General features: G+C 33.0%; 1 protein-coding gene across 1 annotated transcript; it reads right to left on the bottom strand.

The window, feature by feature from the left end:
• Positions 1–774: 774 nt before the first annotated feature.
• LOC127878508 (putative nuclease HARBI1) lies at positions 775–14,075 on the bottom strand. The gene is made up of 5 exons (XM_052425039.1): positions 13,581–14,075; positions 11,252–11,798; positions 10,565–10,700; positions 9,917–10,067; positions 775–1,014 (listed from the first exon to the last, which is right to left on the bottom strand). Exons 1-5 carry the CDS (start codon positions 14,073–14,075, stop codon positions 811–813), a joined length of 1,533 nt encoding a protein of 510 aa, XP_052280999.1. The 3' UTR covers positions 775–810.
• Between the last annotated feature and the right edge of the window lie 4,194 nt (positions 14,076–18,269).

Genomic DNA, 18,269 nt, shown 5'->3' with positions numbered 1-18,269 from the left:
GTTCAACGCTTACAAAAAACAATTATAAACAATCTTAAAAAACCCGTGCGGTCGAGTTTACAAATCAATACTAAAAAGGTTAACTTCACTCAGAAATCTATTTTAAGAAAGGTAAAGTAACAACTTTGAACCAGAGTATAATTGTGTTATACATTAAACATTTTAATTCAAGATTAAAATTAGCCTAGTGTTTATTGCATATGTATTTTTTTTAACTTCAGTGAGTGTTGTAATAAAGGTCCAGCAAAGAAGCAAAAGAAGTTTGCAACAAAGTCTGAAGAACTGCAGTACTGGCAGGTACAATACTTCAAAGGGGAGGTGGAAAAGCAGGAACGGGAGGTAAGAATGTGATAACAATGTGGCATTATTTATTCCATATTATTATTCAAATATCATACTTTCAAATAAATGTTAATAAGTGTATGTGAATACCCTGTTACATACTACCTCTGTTGAGAAAATGTCTTCTGACATGTTTTAAATATGAAAATTCAACCAATAACATTCACCAGGTCTACAAAAGAACTAATGTTAAATTGTTCAGACTGACTACTTATCTTACTGTACTGTTAATGCATAAAAAATCAAAATGATCTATGTTTGTATTAAGTTTCAGTTTTAATTACTTGTTAAGAACCAGTCTTTAAGAATGCAATATTATATTTCAGAAACAACTACTTGATATAAGGATTCGTATGCTGCTGAAAGAGGAAATGAGATGTGACCAGAACGTTGTAGATGAGATCATCAATGGAATTTTTTTTCGATATTTAATGTCCTTACATAAATTTGAGAAACAATTTTTTTCCATTATGTGAAATATCTATTCACAATGTATTCACGTATGTGTGTCCCGCTTCCATTCCCGTTCATCGCAAGATTGAATACTGCATCATTATTGTCTTGATTTTCATCAGAATCCCCAATGTCAGGCTCATTGAGTTTGATGCAAATATTGTACAGTATCACACATGCTGTTGTTATCTTGCAAATCTTTGCAGGCTTCAATCTAACCTGCAAATATTGAAATTATAAAGTCGGTCATTAATAGAATTGAGCATCTAGAAGGAAAAATGTTCGAGAGAGAACAGGAGTATGACAAGTTAAAAGAATCAATTCAATCACTAGATAAAACAATTCTTGAAAAGAATCTGGAAAAAGAAAATATAGAAGAATCCATCCGAAAACAGGGAGAAATCATAAAGAAATTAGAAAATGAAACAGAACAATACAGCAGGAGGAACAATATAAAAATTCGTGGGCTTCCTGATACAGACCCTAGAGAAACAGCCCTTGATTCAGCCAAGAAGATTGTTCAGTTCTTGAAAGAAAAAGATATAGCGAGTCTGAGTCTTTCAGATATCGATATAGCTCATCGTCTTCCCAATACCCATAACAAGAACAGAGACATTATAGTGCGTTTCGTATCTCGGCTGGTGAGGGATGAAGTTATGAGCCAGAGAAGGAAACTTAAAAATACTGGTGTTTTTATAAATGAAGACTTAACGTCTTGATGTGCATTAAGAAAAAAATGAACGACGAGGTTCAAGATGCCTGGACGGTCAACGGCTCTATTCGTTATAAAGACAAGGCCGGAAAGATCATAGTGGTTCGGTATGAAGACTACCAAGAATGGATTGATCTACCATGGCCATAAATATCCTAGACATCGGGAATAATCATAAAAGTTCACACGTGTAAACAATAAATAAGTTAATAAATATATAAATAAATAGATCTACATAAATAAATAAAAATGTAAATTTCTAGATAAAAATAAAAAATAAAAATGTTGTTATAGATACAGAATTATTTACATGTACTACGAACACTACTGTTATACTATATTAAATGCTCGTACACATATTAATAGTATTTAAAAAAATAAACCGCCTTTTCTTTGTTATACACTGTAAAGTCCGCAATGATTATAAGTCATTGAAACTTGTAATGCAATCATTTTCTAACGGTGATATTCACAACACGTTATAATGTAAATCGTACAATCTATTGAATAAAATTAATGATGCATGACATGCTCCCGAGGTCGATGCGATGATAGCATCACAGTTGCTTTTTTGTCTATTATATATATTTATGTGTGCTATAAGTATGTTTATAAGCGGTGATATATGTGCAGGCCTTTTTAATTGAAATTATGTAAAAATTTGGTTTATACTATGTAAACAAATATGTCTCTGTCTTGTATGAATATCAGTAGGACGAATTGTGTACACATTATGTGCTTAAAAATAAGAATCTAGTCTATTGGTTTTGCAATAGGATGGTTACACCTGTGTGTTTCTAAAAACAAAATATTACGCGATATGTTATATGAGCACAGGAATACAAAGAGTTTCTTAGATAGATACATTCAGCAATAAACATTCAAATATAAAAACTATTGTTAGGAAAGCATATTTTTAAGTTAACACTCGATCAAAAAGGAACTAAGAATGAATGCCTAAAATAATCTTAGATAATTTCGCTTTCGCAAATTTAAGATTACTTAGCATTATTGAAATTTACAGCTAAAAGTCGCCGACTCCATCGTTTTCTTATATCCATTTAAGATTATAGTATAGGGTTAAGTTAGATCAACATATAGGTTTTTCATACAATATAGATACAAAATAAAGTTTTAGAATTTATTGCGATATAACATTATTACGTACTTATAATGTATTCATAGCTATTGGACGGTGTGTAAAGTATGCAATATGAGTAATATGGTTACAAACTGTTGTATTCAAAAACGTTATTCTTTGTTATACACTGTAAAGCCCGAAATGATGATAAGTCATTGAATCTTGTAATGAAGCCATTTTCTAACGGTGATATTCACAACACGTTACAATGTAAATCGGACAATCTATTGAATAAAATTAATGATGCATGACATGCTCCCGAGGTTGATGCGACGATAGCATCACAGTTGCCTTTTTGTGTATTATATATATTAGTGTGTGCTATAAGTATGTTTATCAGCGGTGATATATGTGCAGGCCCTTTTAACTGAAATTATGGCAATATTTTGTTTATAGTATATAAAAAAAGATATCTCTGTCTTGTATGAATAACAGTAGGACGAATTGTGTACACATTATGTGCTTTAAAATAAGAATGTAGTCTATTGGTTTTGCAATAGGATGGTTATACGTGTGTGTTTCTAAAAACAAAATATTACGCGATATGTTATATGAGCACAGGAATACAAAGAGTTACTTAGATAGATACATTCAGCAATAAACATTCAAATATAAAAACTATTGTTAGGAAAGCATATTTTTATGTTAACATTCGATCAAAAAGGAACTAAGAATGAATGCCTAAAATAATCTTAGATAATTTCGCTTTTGCAAATTTAAGATTACTTAGCATTATTGAAATTTACAGCTAAAAGTCGCCGACTCCATCGTTTTCTTATATCCATGTAAGATTATAGTATGGGGTTAAGTGAGATCAACACATAGGTTTTTCATACAATATAGATACAAAATAAAGTTTTAGAATTTATTGCGATATAACATTATTACGTACTTATAATGTATTCATAGCTATTGGACTGGTGTGTAAAGTATGCAATAGGAGTAATATGGCTACAAATTGTTGTATTCAAAAACGTTATTATTTGTTATACACTGTAAAGCCCGAAATGATGATAAGTCATTGAATCTTGTAATGCAGCCATTTTCTAACGGTGATATTCACAACACGTTACAATGTAAATCGGACAATCTATTGAATAAAATTTATGATGCATGACATGCTCCCGAGGTTGATGCGATTATCTTTATCTTATTCTTTATCTTTATAGCATCACAGTTGCTTTTTTGTCTATTATATATATTAGTGTGTGCTATAAGTACGTTTATAAGCGGTGATATGTGTGCAGGCCTTTTTAGTTGAAATTATGGCAATATTTTGTTTATAGTATGTGAAAAAAGATGTCTCTGTCTTGTATGAATAACAGTAGGACGAATTGTGTACACATTATGTGTTTTAAAATAAGGTTCTAGTGTATTGGTTTTTGCAATAGGATGGTTATACGTGTGTGCTTTTAAAAACAAAATATTACGCGATATGTTATATGAGCACAGGAATACAAAGAGTTACTTAGATAGACACATTCAGAAATAAACATTTAAATATAAAATATATTGTTAAGAAAGCATATTTTTATGTTAACATTCGATCAAAAAGGAACTAAGAATGAATGCCTAAAATAATCTTAGAAAATTTCGCTTTCGCAAATCTAAGATTACTTAGCATTATTGAAATTTACAGCTTAAAGTCGCCGACCCCATCGTTTTTCTTATATCCATGTAAGATTATAGTATGGGGTTAAGTGAGATCAACACATAGGTTTTTCATACAATATAGATACAAAATAAAGTTTTAGAATTTATTGCGATACAACATTATTACGTACTTATAATGTATTCATAGCTATTGGACGGCGTGTAAAGTATGCAATATGAGTAATATGGTTACAAACTGTTATATTCAAACACGTTTTAACATTTAATATATTGCCCTTAACTTCATCAAGGTACACAACAATAATTGTTAAAAAAAATTATGCAAAATTATGCTCTGTAATTTCGTTTTCGCATGTTTAAAAGTGACTTTGCGAGATGGAATTTAAAAGCACAAATAATAGACCCAAATGATTATTTCTACATATAGTATGAGGTTTAAGTAATGTAGGAGGTTTAATTAATAAGGACAATTTTAGTAAAAAAAATGAAACGTAGATAATATTAACACATTTACTTTTTAAACAATTAAAGAAAACATTGTTGCATCTTTCATGCAACTGCCGTTAATGTCTGTGTATGTATGTGTACATATGTTTTTTAAGATGTATTTGTATGCGTGTCTATATGCATATGTGTTTCCCCTTATATATTGTATGATACTGTAGTAAGAGACGACGTCTCTTTTAAATGCTTCAGAAATGCAATACAACAACACTTTTAACACATATTACAAAGTGTTTTTTTGGCGGTCTATCTGTCTAAGAACAATTGTAAATTTTTGTTTTTACAATAATGAATTTTTTGTTGTTGGAGAACTTTGTATCCCTCAAATTTTTTTATAATAAGTTATATTTTCCTTTATTTACATAACGAATGTAAATACGTGCGTTTTTGTCAAACCCTATGTAAATAATATTTTGACTTATATGAATTTCTGTTAACGTCAAATTGCTGTTGTGAGTACATCTCAAATAACCTTGACACTTCACCTTTTTTTTTCTACATACAAAATGCAAAACTTTATTATTTACATTTCTTACAAAAATGCATACGGGTCTACATATAATTCATCTACTTCATGTAAGAAAGCATATTTAAAACTAAAAATCAGGATATTGTATCGCGAACACAATGATAAATATAATGAGAACATAGTCCAATTATTTCACTGGAAAACATGACGAGTCTTAATATGTGCACCTTTAATGTCAAGGGTCTTAATTGTAAAAATAAACGTGAACAAGTTATAACTTATATAAAATCAAAATCAATTGACATAGCACTGCTGCAAGAAATTCATTATGATAACAAACTCGATAATTCGGCCTGGGGCAAAGATTGGGCAGGGGATACGTTTTTAAGTGGCCAAAGTACCAACAGTTTAGGAGTAGGAATTTTGATAAATAGAAAAAGTGAAATACAATTTATAGAACATAATGAAATTATAGTAGGAAGACTCCAGGTGTTAAAACTATTGGTCAACAATAACAAAATAGCTATAATAAACATTTATGCACCAAATAATGATGACATTACGTTTTTTAATACACTTGAAAATACTATTGCTGACCTAGATGAATTCTTGCCGATAGTGGGTGGTGACTTCAATGCCGTGCAAAACTTTTTAAAAGACAAATTAAATGGTAGAAATGACACCAATAAAAAGTGTTCTGATAAAATTAATGATATAAAGGAAATACACGATTTAGTGGATATTTACAGAAATTTTAACCCAAATGCAAAGGAATATACATGGCATTCGAATTCAGACCCGCCAATATTTTGCAGACTCGATTATTTTCTGTTAGCATCTTCACTGGTTAGTAATGCGAAAAAATGCACTATCAATCCTGGCTTCAAATCGGATCACTCAATTGTTTTACTCAGCATTCTTTTTGATACGCTAACACGAGGCCCAGGTTATTTTAAGCTAAATAGCTCACTTCTATTTGATCAAGATTATAAAACTTCAATTAAAAATTCAATAAAAGAGGTAGTTGATTTTAATAAAGAAACGACTCCTAATATTTTATGGGAATTAATTAAGGGTAGGATAAGGGATGAGAGCATAAAATACTCAACATATAAAAAGAAACTTAGTTTAAAAAAAGAATCAGAAATCGAAGCAAAATTACATGATATTGAAGAACAATTAAAAAAGAACCCTAATGACGTAATATTACAACAAACATATCAAACAGAAAAAGATAATTTTAATGCTATAAATGAAGAGAAAATCAAAGGCATTCTAATAAGGGCAAAAGCAGACTGGATTGAGGTAGCCGAGAAAAATACTAAATATTTCTCCAATTTGGAATCAAAAAGATCGGAACAAAAAGTACTTAAACAGCTTAAAATTAATGATGAAATAGAACATGATCATGCAAAAATTTTAGAACACGTTAAGCAATATTTCGCCTCACTCTATAAAATAGACGTAACTCTGGATCAAGAAAACAGTGACCCATTTTTTCAAGATCTTACGAAATTATCAAACGAAGATAGAGAACAATACCCCGACCATTTATCCGAAAACGAATGCTTCCAGGCACTAAAAGACATGAAAAATAACAAAAGCCCAGGCGCAGATGGACTAACAACAGAATTTTATAAACTCTTTTGGACTGTCATAAAAAAATACTTAATCAGCTCGATAAATTATTCTTTTGATACCGGACATTTAACTGAACTACAAACACAAGGGCTTATTTCACTTTTGCCAAAAAAAGATAAAGATATTCTATCTATCAATAATTGGCGACCAGTCTCTTTGTTAAACGTTGACTATAAAATTGCAAGTAAATCTATAGCTAATAGAATTAAACCTTTTCTTCAAACACTTATTAACTCAGATCAAACAGGATTCATAAAAGGGAGATATATTGGAGAAAACATAAGAATTTTGAATGAAGTAATTGATAAAGTGAACGATTTAAATGAAACAGGATTGATATTTTTCTCCGATTTTCAGAAAGCTTTTGATAGCTTAGACCATAATTTTATGTACAAATGTTTAGATGGCATGGGCTTTAGCCAGTCTTTAATACAGTGGGTGAAACTGTTTTATAATAATGCAAAATCTTGTGTAATTAATAATGGATATTTCTCTGAATTCTTCGACATAAAAAAGGGAGTACGGCAAGGTTGTCCCCTCTCACCTTATCTTTTTATCATATGCATTGAATTACTAGCTAACTATATACGACATAATACAAATATAAAAGGAATTCACATTGGTAACATCGAACTCAAACAAACATTATTCGCAGATGATGCCTGTTTTCTTCTCGATGGCAGTCAAAGGTCATTTGAATTTTTAATTATTACCCTTGACAAATTCTCCGCTATATCCGGCTTAAAATTAAATAACAATAAATGCTCTGTAATGAAATTAGGTGCACTTATAAACAAAAATGTAAAATTTTGTCCACATAAAAAATTTGATTGGAACTGTGAAAGCGCGACCACACTGGGAATAACAATATACAATAATACTTATTTAACGGCTGAACACAATATATGTAATAAAATTCAAGAATTTGAAAACTGTTTACATAAATGGAGAAAGTGGAATCTTTCACTGATAGGAAAAATCACAGTAATCAAAACTTTTGCATTACCAAAACTAATATATCCATTTACAGTTTTAGAAAGACCAGACGAAAATAAAATGAAAACCTTAAAAACAAAAATGTTCACATTTTTGTGGAATGATAAACCCGACAGGATAAAACGTGATCAAATTATACAGGAATATGAAAACGGCGGTTTGAAAATGATTGATATAGATAGCTTTGTGGATGGTCTCAAATCTACTTGGATTAAACGATTTATACATCAACCTGAATCAAAAATAACCAAATTATACAGTATTTTTCTAGAAAATTATGGTAATTACTTTATTTTAAAGAATCGCATCAAACCTGACGATATAAACACACTAAACATTCGTTCAGTATTTTTAAAGGACATATTAAAGGTCTGGAATAAGGTTAACGCACAAAATAAAATCGCACAAATCGGAAAAGAAATTATTTGGAATAATTCATTTATAAAAAATTCAAACGGTTTATTTTTTCTATAAAGAATGGCATATTAAAGGAATCATCCATATAGAACAAATATACGACTATGGAACAAGGCAATTTTATAGTTTTGAGCAATTACAAAACTTGTACGGGTTAAGTACCAGAGATTTTCTAAAATACTTTAGTCTTATAAAAAGTGTGCCACTAGAATGGAAAGAAAAGCTGAAATCTGAAAACATTAGTAATCAACCGCAAGAATATTTTCTCTCATCAATTTCAGAGTCAACTAAAATTTGTAAATTAGTATATCAAAAACTCGTACTGTCAAAGCAGATCAATCCAATTAAGGCAATTGCTAAATGGGAACTATATTTTAACAAAGAAATGCAAACGAATAAATTGTTTATTCAACCATTTAGACTGACACATGATACCAAGCTAAGATCATTCCAGTATAAATATATTATGCAAATTATTCCAAACAATAGCTATCTATTGTTATGTGGTTTAACACAATCCAATATTTGTGATTTTTGTAGTATGTCAGTAGATTCGAATGTGCATATGTTTTGGGAATGTCCTGTAATTCAACATTTTTGGAACGGTGTTAAAGTGTATATCGAACAAACAGCGAACTTGCCGTTTATTTCATATTTTGATTATGAACATATAAGCTTCTGTAACGTTTCAACAGGTCATTCGAACATGTCACAGATTGTTAATTTTATCACATTGTTGGCAAAATTTTATATTTTTAGAAGTAAGTGCCAGAACAATATACCCAATATTAATCATTTTATAACATTTCTTCAGAATAGGCTCAAAATTGAGGAGATAATTGCTTTCAATAAAAATCAAATAGAAACTTTTAGAACAACTTGGAATAGTTTTTTAAGATAATTCATTTAAAATTGTAGTCTGAATATGCATCTTTATGCTTCGATATATTTTGTCGAATTGTATTAAATTATTTTTTGCTACAGTCTCTTGTAAGACTCTCGACAGATGTTTGTAGTATTGTTTTTTCTTTGTATTTTTTTCTGTTATAACTCCATGCGTGTAAGTGTATTGTGTATTGATGAATAAATATATATATTTAAAAAAAAAAAAAAAAAAAAAAAAAATATTGAAATTATATAACAGGTATGGGCATATTAAATATAGAAACATTTAATGATTTCTAGGTTAAATTATGTAATGAACATTTACTAATTGTTATGGCCCCTTAAAAAAAGGGGTATATTGTTTTTGGCCTGTCTGTCTGTCATTCTGTCTGTCTGTCTGTCAAAAACTTTAAGAAATCTTAAAGTTTTGTCATACCTTTTGCAATATTGAAGATAGCAACTTGATATTTGGAATGCATGTGTATCTCATGGAGCTGCACATTTTGAATGGTGAAAGGTCAAGGTCATCCTTCAAGGTCAAAGGTCAAATATATTTTGTATTATTTTAAAAATGTCAAGTGTTAAATTTTTTTTAGAAATCAAAGTAATTTAAATGCAATAAAAAAGGAAATATACAAATGCATAGTGTTATTGTTAGATGGCAAATGTACATATTCACTGTATGTTAATTTGGTTGAAAAGTGTATGTCCTACCCACTTTAAATGCTTCATTAAAAAATACCTCAGAGTGTAGAACAGCAAATCTACGCTTGAGTCTCCCAAAGCTTCTTTCAATGACTGCACGTGTCCGGGTTTGGGCCTGCTGATACCTTTCCTTTGCCACAGAATCCGTCGCCAGGAAAGGAGTCATCATATACACTTTACATTGGTAACTGAAAGTGGTGAAAGTTTATATTTGTTCAGTGCTTTTGAACAGACACCATAACTATTTGCATATGTCCATTTCATTAAAATAAGATTTAATATGGGAATGTTACATTTGAATTGTATGAAAACCATATTAGTATTGTTTAAAACTATTGTGAGGTATTTTGAAAGAATCAGCCGTGCGGTAAGCCAGATTGCTATGATTTTGTTGTGTCTGTCACGGATTCGAGATCCGCAGCGGGCGCAATTTTCCTTTGGGGTGACCTATATGAGGCCAGATGTTATAGGTAGGAATATCAGGAAGTCTGCGTCAAAGTTAAATTGCAGGAGGCGTTAATTGTGCGTGAGTCAGAAAGATCAGCTCAGTTGGTAAAGCAAGTTGCAAACTCGAACCCCGCACTAGATGAAATTTTATTTCTGTGATAACTTAATATTATTCTATCCTAGTTTCCATTGAATATACACCAATAAGTTTTATTTAGCTAAAACAAGTTTAACATACCCACTATCTCCTAACAGCACACCATCTGCAAAGTTTGTATGCTCCCGCTCCAGCTTTGCACAAAGACCCGACGTCCTGAAGATGTGGCTGTCATGGCATGACCCTGGCCAACTGGCATTGACACTTGTAAATTTCCCTGTATCACACACAAACTATAAATGAACACGAAGGCTTTGTATTTGAGTGTGACACCTTAAAGTTATTTAAGATGAGGCACAATTTACCCCTTTCGAAACCCGTTTTAACTAACGACCGTTTTGACTCTTAAAATGCTGCAATAAATTATCTCCCATGTTTTTAATATTACCATTAAAACCTTGCACCCAAAAATAAACGTTCAAACATTTGATAAAGAAAAATAATAACAGGTAAGTTGTACATGTAAAACTTATTTTACATATTAAATAATCAGATACAAATTTATAATATCCTTAGTATTTACTTGATTAATTTAGATATCTCACTGCTAACAATGCTTACAAAACATTTCATTTGAACGCTGATTTTGCAAATAAAAATCTACAAGTACAAACAAATAAGCACATGATCTTAATGCATTTATTTATTCATTTCAGATGATATATATATATATATATATATATATATATATATATATATATATATATATATATATATATATATATATATATATATGCAATGGAAACAATAAAACAGCATTAAGTTTACCTTGATGATCACAGACAGCTTGGACATTTATGCTGTGAAAGCCTTTCCGATTGACATATGAAGCTTCATCATCATGAGGTGCCTGAATGCGGATGTGTGTTCCATCTATGCAGCCAATTACATTCGGGAATCCAGCAACTGCATAAAAGCCTTGTTTAACTCTTTCCTTCTCCGCTGGTGATGGCCACACAACGAACTCGTGCAAGTGCTTGATGATGGCATCCGTTACATTTTCAACAACTCTAGATACCGTACATTTGTGGAATCCTAGAGTGTCTCCAATGACTGAATAAAATGCACCAGTACCAAAAAATCTCAATGTTATGAGGATTTGTTGGATTGATGTCAGCGCATGGTTTCTGTTTGTTTGCCGTTGCAAATCGTCCTTAAGAAGATTTTCCAAGAAAGAGACTCCATTCTTAGAAAAACGATAACGTGCAATAAACTCTTCACTAGTTAATTCATCAAGATGATGTGACAGTCGAAATTCCTTTGGTTTCCTAAATGGCAGAACAGCTATAGCAGCCATTTTTAAACCTTGCGTTAACTGTTTAATTGTGCTTTAAACCTCAATTAAAGTTAACGGCAGAAACTGGCGTTAAACTGGCCGTTAAAAGCCAGCGTTATTTTGAGCAACCCAATGTTAACGCTAACACTTATTTTAACAGGCCCGTTATCATTTAACGGTCCGTAAAGACTTAACGATGCTTTGAGCAACCGGGCCCAGATATATTCTAATTGGCATAAATAATATATGTTTCTTATTTATACTTAAATTTACTACGCCATGTATTTCATTTCAAGGTGTGTGGCTTTAAAGGAAATTGCACAATTAAGGCTTCTCCGATGGTAAAGCACTATGGCGCGAGAATAACAACTTACTATTCGTTAATGTATTCCAAATAAAGAAATATACATCAAGCATGGTCTATATAGATCGTAAAGTCTTACTAAAGCTTGATCAAAGGGCCATGTTGTGGCAACAAAGAATTTTTAGGAGCAATATCGAAACCTTGTCATTTCGAATAATTTACAGTTCTCTCGACCATAGTATATAATAGTAATGGAATCATGCGCTTTGAAGACTCAGTAACGTTATGTAGATCACACAAAATAATTCGGACAATATAACACTGACACGTGTTCAAACTGACCGGATGTTGGCCGTGTAATGGCAGTGCCTAACGAGTAAGCGGTGCTATTATGTTTTGGATTATTTTGATTGAAGAAAGCCATGTCATTTCAGGTCTCAGTAATATCGGTGGGACACGGGGCAGACATAACAACGGTTGCGTATGAAATCATAATGTATTATAACAAATGTAATGTACATAGCCTGGAAACTGGTAGGTTCGGACACTTTAATTATACGACTGGCGCATGCGTATTGACATTAAGCAAAAAGTAGCAAAAAAGTGCAGGATTATTGAAATATGAACAGTAAACAAACTAACAACAACATGAAATTTCATCATAACAATCCGAAAACATTTACTTACTAAAAATAGAGAATGACCCATTTGACCTCTCTGTGCCGCTTGGGCGCACCGGTAGGTTCGGACGCCCGGATGTTGTGAAGTTGCATGAGGCTCTCGAAGGGGGATTTACATTGATTTTTAGTGCAACGGTATAAGGAGAGTGTCTTCTTCATTTTAAAACAATTAACATGCCAAAATGGGCTCAAACGAATAATAAATAGGTACAATTGTGATATAACCATGAAGAAATAAATATAACGTCAGTAACGTTTCGACGGTCTCAATTGCAAATGACGTTTACAATTCGAGCTGATAAAACGGACTAGTATCCTTTTCGATCGAGACCCCGTGTCGTAAAATAAATTTTAACTGTATCTAACTTCCCTTATCCTGCTTATATATATATATATATATATATATATATATATATATATATAATTTGAAACGACAATATCCTTTTCAGATTTTACACAGCAAAAATTGAAAAATGATAACAGTACGGATATGTGTATGGTTTTGCCGTCAATCACAACTATACACACATCCCTTCCGACTTGGTGTTTTTAAGATTGGTACTTATGTTTCTCGTTTAAAAGACTACGCACGATTATATAAATGTTAAGACGAGAACAATATGAAAAGCATGATAAGGGAGAACACGTAACGCAATAATTAATTAACTAAACACAGTGGGGACACAAAAACGTGTCTCCTCTCCTTATGACTCGTTTCTCGTGACAAAAAGATAGATGCACACAATGACTGCATTTATCGCAATAGGCCCAATTAACAATTTTAAGATAAGGATTTTTTTCCGATGGTGGGTAAAAACTCTTACATACACAGCAAACCTCAGAGTCTTCATCGGAAATGTCATTATCGCTTAAAGCAATTTCAATGGAGTTGTTGTGAATTCCACTTGTCGATGGTTGGGGACTCTTCGGATTCGTTGCAGTTGTGCCAGTACGGGTTTCTTTTGCATGCTCGTATTCGTACAGCTGTTGCAAGAAAGTGGCCTCGGTTATTTGTTTTCCACTGGGTTTAGGTTTCAATATGGCCTTTTTGCAAGTGCATTTGGATACTTGAACACCTGTCTTTGGTGACATAGGGCTAGAACTTCTACGGTTGTACTTGTCTTCGAAGTATTTATCAACTGCCTCTTTACCAGTTTTCATTGCAATCACCTTCTGTAAGGGCGTGTCTTCCCTGAAAGTCTCACATGGGAACAATTTTTCAGCCTGAATCTCCTGTTGGTTAAAGGGGTATATTCCCGTCTTTCTAAAGGCCGATACAATATTTAAGGGACTCATTGCATGCAAATATGCCGTGCACGCAATTTCTGCCATGTCGTATTTGGTGACTGATCTACCCATATGCCTATGCATAAATGCAGCGCATTCCCTGTAATAATGACCTTTAAAGGGGCCAAAAATAGCTACGTCCAATGGCTGCAATATGTGTGATGTATGAGCAGGTAATACAAATAAGATAATATTTTTTGAAATGGCCCATTCAATAAGATCAGTGGATGTGTGAGAACTATGCCCATCAAAAAGAAGCAATATCGGTTGCTTGTCATTCTCTCCACGTCGGACGTTCGGAATGAAATGCTGCTCAAGATAAATTTTTAAAACGTTACTGTTTGACCACCCAGAGTCGGACATACAAAATCTTGAACCCGGAGAGCTACCTTTCATAAGCTCGGGATTCTCCCGTTTACCTTTAAAAACAAAGAAAGGTGGAACGTGATTGCCCATAGCATTTGCGCACCCAATTACGGTAGTTGTTGTTGATCTCGGGGATGTAACTGACTGCGCCTTTTCACAGGTGGGGGCAATAATGTTAAGGGGGCGATGTTCTGGCTGGATACCGGTCTCATCTAAATTGTAAATGCACTCTGGCTTGTTTAATAAGTCATACTTTTTTAATGTTTCTTCAAGATTTTTGAAATAATGATCCACCGATTCCGGAGTTGCATACTTCGCACGGTAAGATTCCAATGCACTTGGGCGAACAGATGACAGGCGTGTTTTCCATCTCTGTAAAAATCCCTAGACCCAGTCGTTGATTAAAGGCTTATTCTTTCCCCGTTTACCAAGGCTAAAGTCTAAATCCCCAGCCAAATCTTTGAGTCGACTTCTAGTGGCCCCATATCCGAGCTTTGCCAGTAACTCTAAATACTCCACTAACCTCAATTCCTCCTCTTGGTTAAAGAGTGTCTCCTTGGTTACTGTACCACTTATCCGTCCCGATACTCTATCAGCAAGGGTGGCCCGTGGCACACAAAATTGTGCTGCGGCTCTCCGCACCGACAATCCCTTTTGGACAGCTTCGACAGCCAGAACAAGTGCCTCTTTTATGTATCCCCTGTATTTACCATGATATTTCGATGCTTTCGGCTAAAAGAAAGGGTAATACATAGTACAAGATATCCATTAATATATGATATCAAACTTTACTACTATACTAATTGACCGCTAATTGAAAACCAGATGACGTTATTTGCAACATAAAATTTACACGCATAAAACTTCCCCATACGGGGCCTCTATTTATTTAAAGCGCCTATTGGTTGTGACGTATAATCATAATATTATGATTGTCTCCCTTTGCTGAATTCCCTGTCGGATATAAGACAGACGATTTTTGTTGATTTCTTGATAAATTTGTGAGTTTCGCCATGGAGACCGTTGATAAATAGGTTCGTTTTATGTTTTTCTTACACAAACTGTTTAATTCTTACCTGTTTATGGCGCATTTTGCTGATTTTTCTTACTGGAATACGACAGTGTGTCTTCTTGTCAAAATATTGTCAGAAGATTGGCTCGCGACGTCGCGTTTATACCTTCGATTTTACGTCATTTTTAAAACGTCCGAACCTACCGGACTGTCCGAAGCTACCAGTATAGAGGCTATATTCTAAGTAGTTTAGAGCGAATCATATTTTAAGTAAAAAAAATCAATGGGTGTATATCGTTATCTTGTTGCGTTTGGAACGTACCAGGAAATGTTACTATAGTCATTCTTTTGCAGGATGTTTCTAAATAATGCACATTATTAACTATTCATGTTTTAAGGAAGCTGTTGTTTTAATATGTTTACATTGATCGTTACCTAATGAATATATATAAAATAAGAGGTAATATTCTTTTGTTTCAGCTACACTTGATTGTATGAAGATGCGAATCTTTTATATGTGTTTATGTTTTATACATCTCCACGACACTTTCCTTGACCATCTTATTATTTTCACATGCCTTAAGACGTGTTCCCGGGTTACATGATCATTCATATTAAAACAATTTATGCTTAGCATCTGGAATAACAGAAATGGATTTGTTATATTTATGTTTCTGTTTAATCGATAGATAGCAACAACCAAGACTTTCCAACACTGTTGTCACCAGCAGCAGTATACAGTGGGGCCAGGGTTGATCGTTTATTTCTTAAACATACACGGTGTGAGTGTGTCCTTCTTAATTTTTCCGTAAATTAAAAATTCAGTAAAATAATCTGTATATGTTATAATACAAATCGTAAAAACACAAGACTATACAATTTTGCTAATGTATTGTGTGTTATTTCCCTTTTATATATCTTCAAATAACAACATAAGGCATTTTGGTTTTGATTCAAATATGAGTATTAAAGCATTGACTGCTCACAAATCGTATACTCAGTGTCCAAAAAAAGGGTTAAAATAGAGACATAATTATTAATATGTGTGCCATTACGATGAACGCCTTTATGATATCGATATAACGAATGTCGATGTCGGGCCCACATGGCGATGTGTTTCAATATAAAGAAGTGGAACTCCAGCTGCTGGAGCAGTATTGCATTCTCATTGTATACAATGTGTTGGTCCTTCATTTAAGGGAAGTGACCAATTGCCAAAACAGTACGAAATAGCACAATACGTAACAAACACAAAACTAATCGGATATCAGGTGTTTGTAAACATTCATATCGGCTTTATGACTAGTTGAGGTTTTGAATCGAGATGAGTGCCATTGAACGACGGCAAGGATTACCGGAATAAACCCCCTTCGGAAGAAACCCCCTTCCCTAAAAACGGCATAGCGGAAGAAACCCCCTTTCACATTTTGCATACGCGGAAGAAACCCCCTCGCTAGTTTTGCATAGGCGGAACAAACCCCCTTCGAGTTTTCAGACAGGTGGAATAAACCCCCTTCGTGTTTTCAGAGAGGCGGAATAAACCCCCTTCCTAAGTGTTAAGTCTTTAACGCAGAGGTAGAAAAATCCCGACCCGAACGATTCCCCAATACATCTGTTTCAACCCGACTCTATTACTGCATGCTTGCTACTTTTCAAGTTTGTTTTTGCAAAAAACGACACGCATTTAATGATAAAACAGCCATATATTTACATTTATTTACAAAGATCTCAAACAAGCATATATTAAAAAGCAATAAACAATTTGTTGTTAAAAAAAGACACGCATTTATTAACGATAAACAGGCATATATTTACATTTATTTACAAAGATCAAATCATTCCCTAAAATCACACAATTATAGCCGAATGCTAATGTAATTTAAACAAGAAATATCTTTTAAAAAAATATACGGCGTAAATAGTTTAATGAATGAGATCAAGGATAGCGAATGTCTTTTTCTGTGCAGTTCTTAGCTGCATCACACGCAGTACGGGATGTTACGGGGAGTTTTCGCGGCTTATTTTACATTATAACATATTGCTGGTCATAAACCTATAGATACAAAACAGAAAACCAAAAGAAGAATGGAAGTGAAATTTAAACATATGAGTCAACCGGCCACACGAGAAGTATCCGTATTTATAGGCGCGTTCTTCGAACAAACCTGTTTACAAGAAAGGACGAGGCTGTCCAGTAACCTGGGATTGTGCGCTGCATTGCACCCCCTCCCTTCCTCTTTGACACCCCACCCTTTCCCCTTCAAACTCGAAGAACCATGTCGGACTGGAGTGCACGGTGCAGGGCCTTATACCATTATAAACACCTATTTAGCCCTATCTAGGACAAAGTATTGTCGACCTTGCTGAAAGTACTAATCTTGTACCTTGGAGCACATTAAGGATTATTATAACTGCTATCTTGTGTAGCAATTTCCTTATTTTTTGTGAAAACTGCTATTTTATATAGCAAATTGCCTTAATTTTATTATTATTGCATTAACTCATGTTAAAATTGCTACTTTTATAGCAAATATCCTAATTTTTTATATTAAATTGCTATTTTATATAGCAAATTGCCTCGGTTTTACTGTCTAATTGTCATTTGGATACCATATAAGGTACTTTACTATTATTTCCTACAATGTTATCATCAGTATACTAATAATATTGGATAGATTAGAACTTTTTGGGTATATCTTAACGTATCTAGGTAATATTTGGTCTTTTTACCATTTTACATTTCACCATTTCACCATTATCAATTTTCCTTCAATAGTATACAAACTATTTTTCATTTACCGTGCACTCCCTCTGGTTCAGGGGAAACAACCATTGTAGACTTCATCATCACAATTATCTCC

This window comes from Dreissena polymorpha, chromosome 4 (assembly GCF_020536995.1).
Source record: "Dreissena polymorpha isolate Duluth1 chromosome 4, UMN_Dpol_1.0, whole genome shotgun sequence".
Classification (NCBI taxonomy): Eukaryota; Metazoa; Mollusca; class Bivalvia; order Myida; family Dreissenidae; genus Dreissena; species Dreissena polymorpha.
This window is presented reverse-complemented; position numbering and strand designations above follow the sequence as displayed.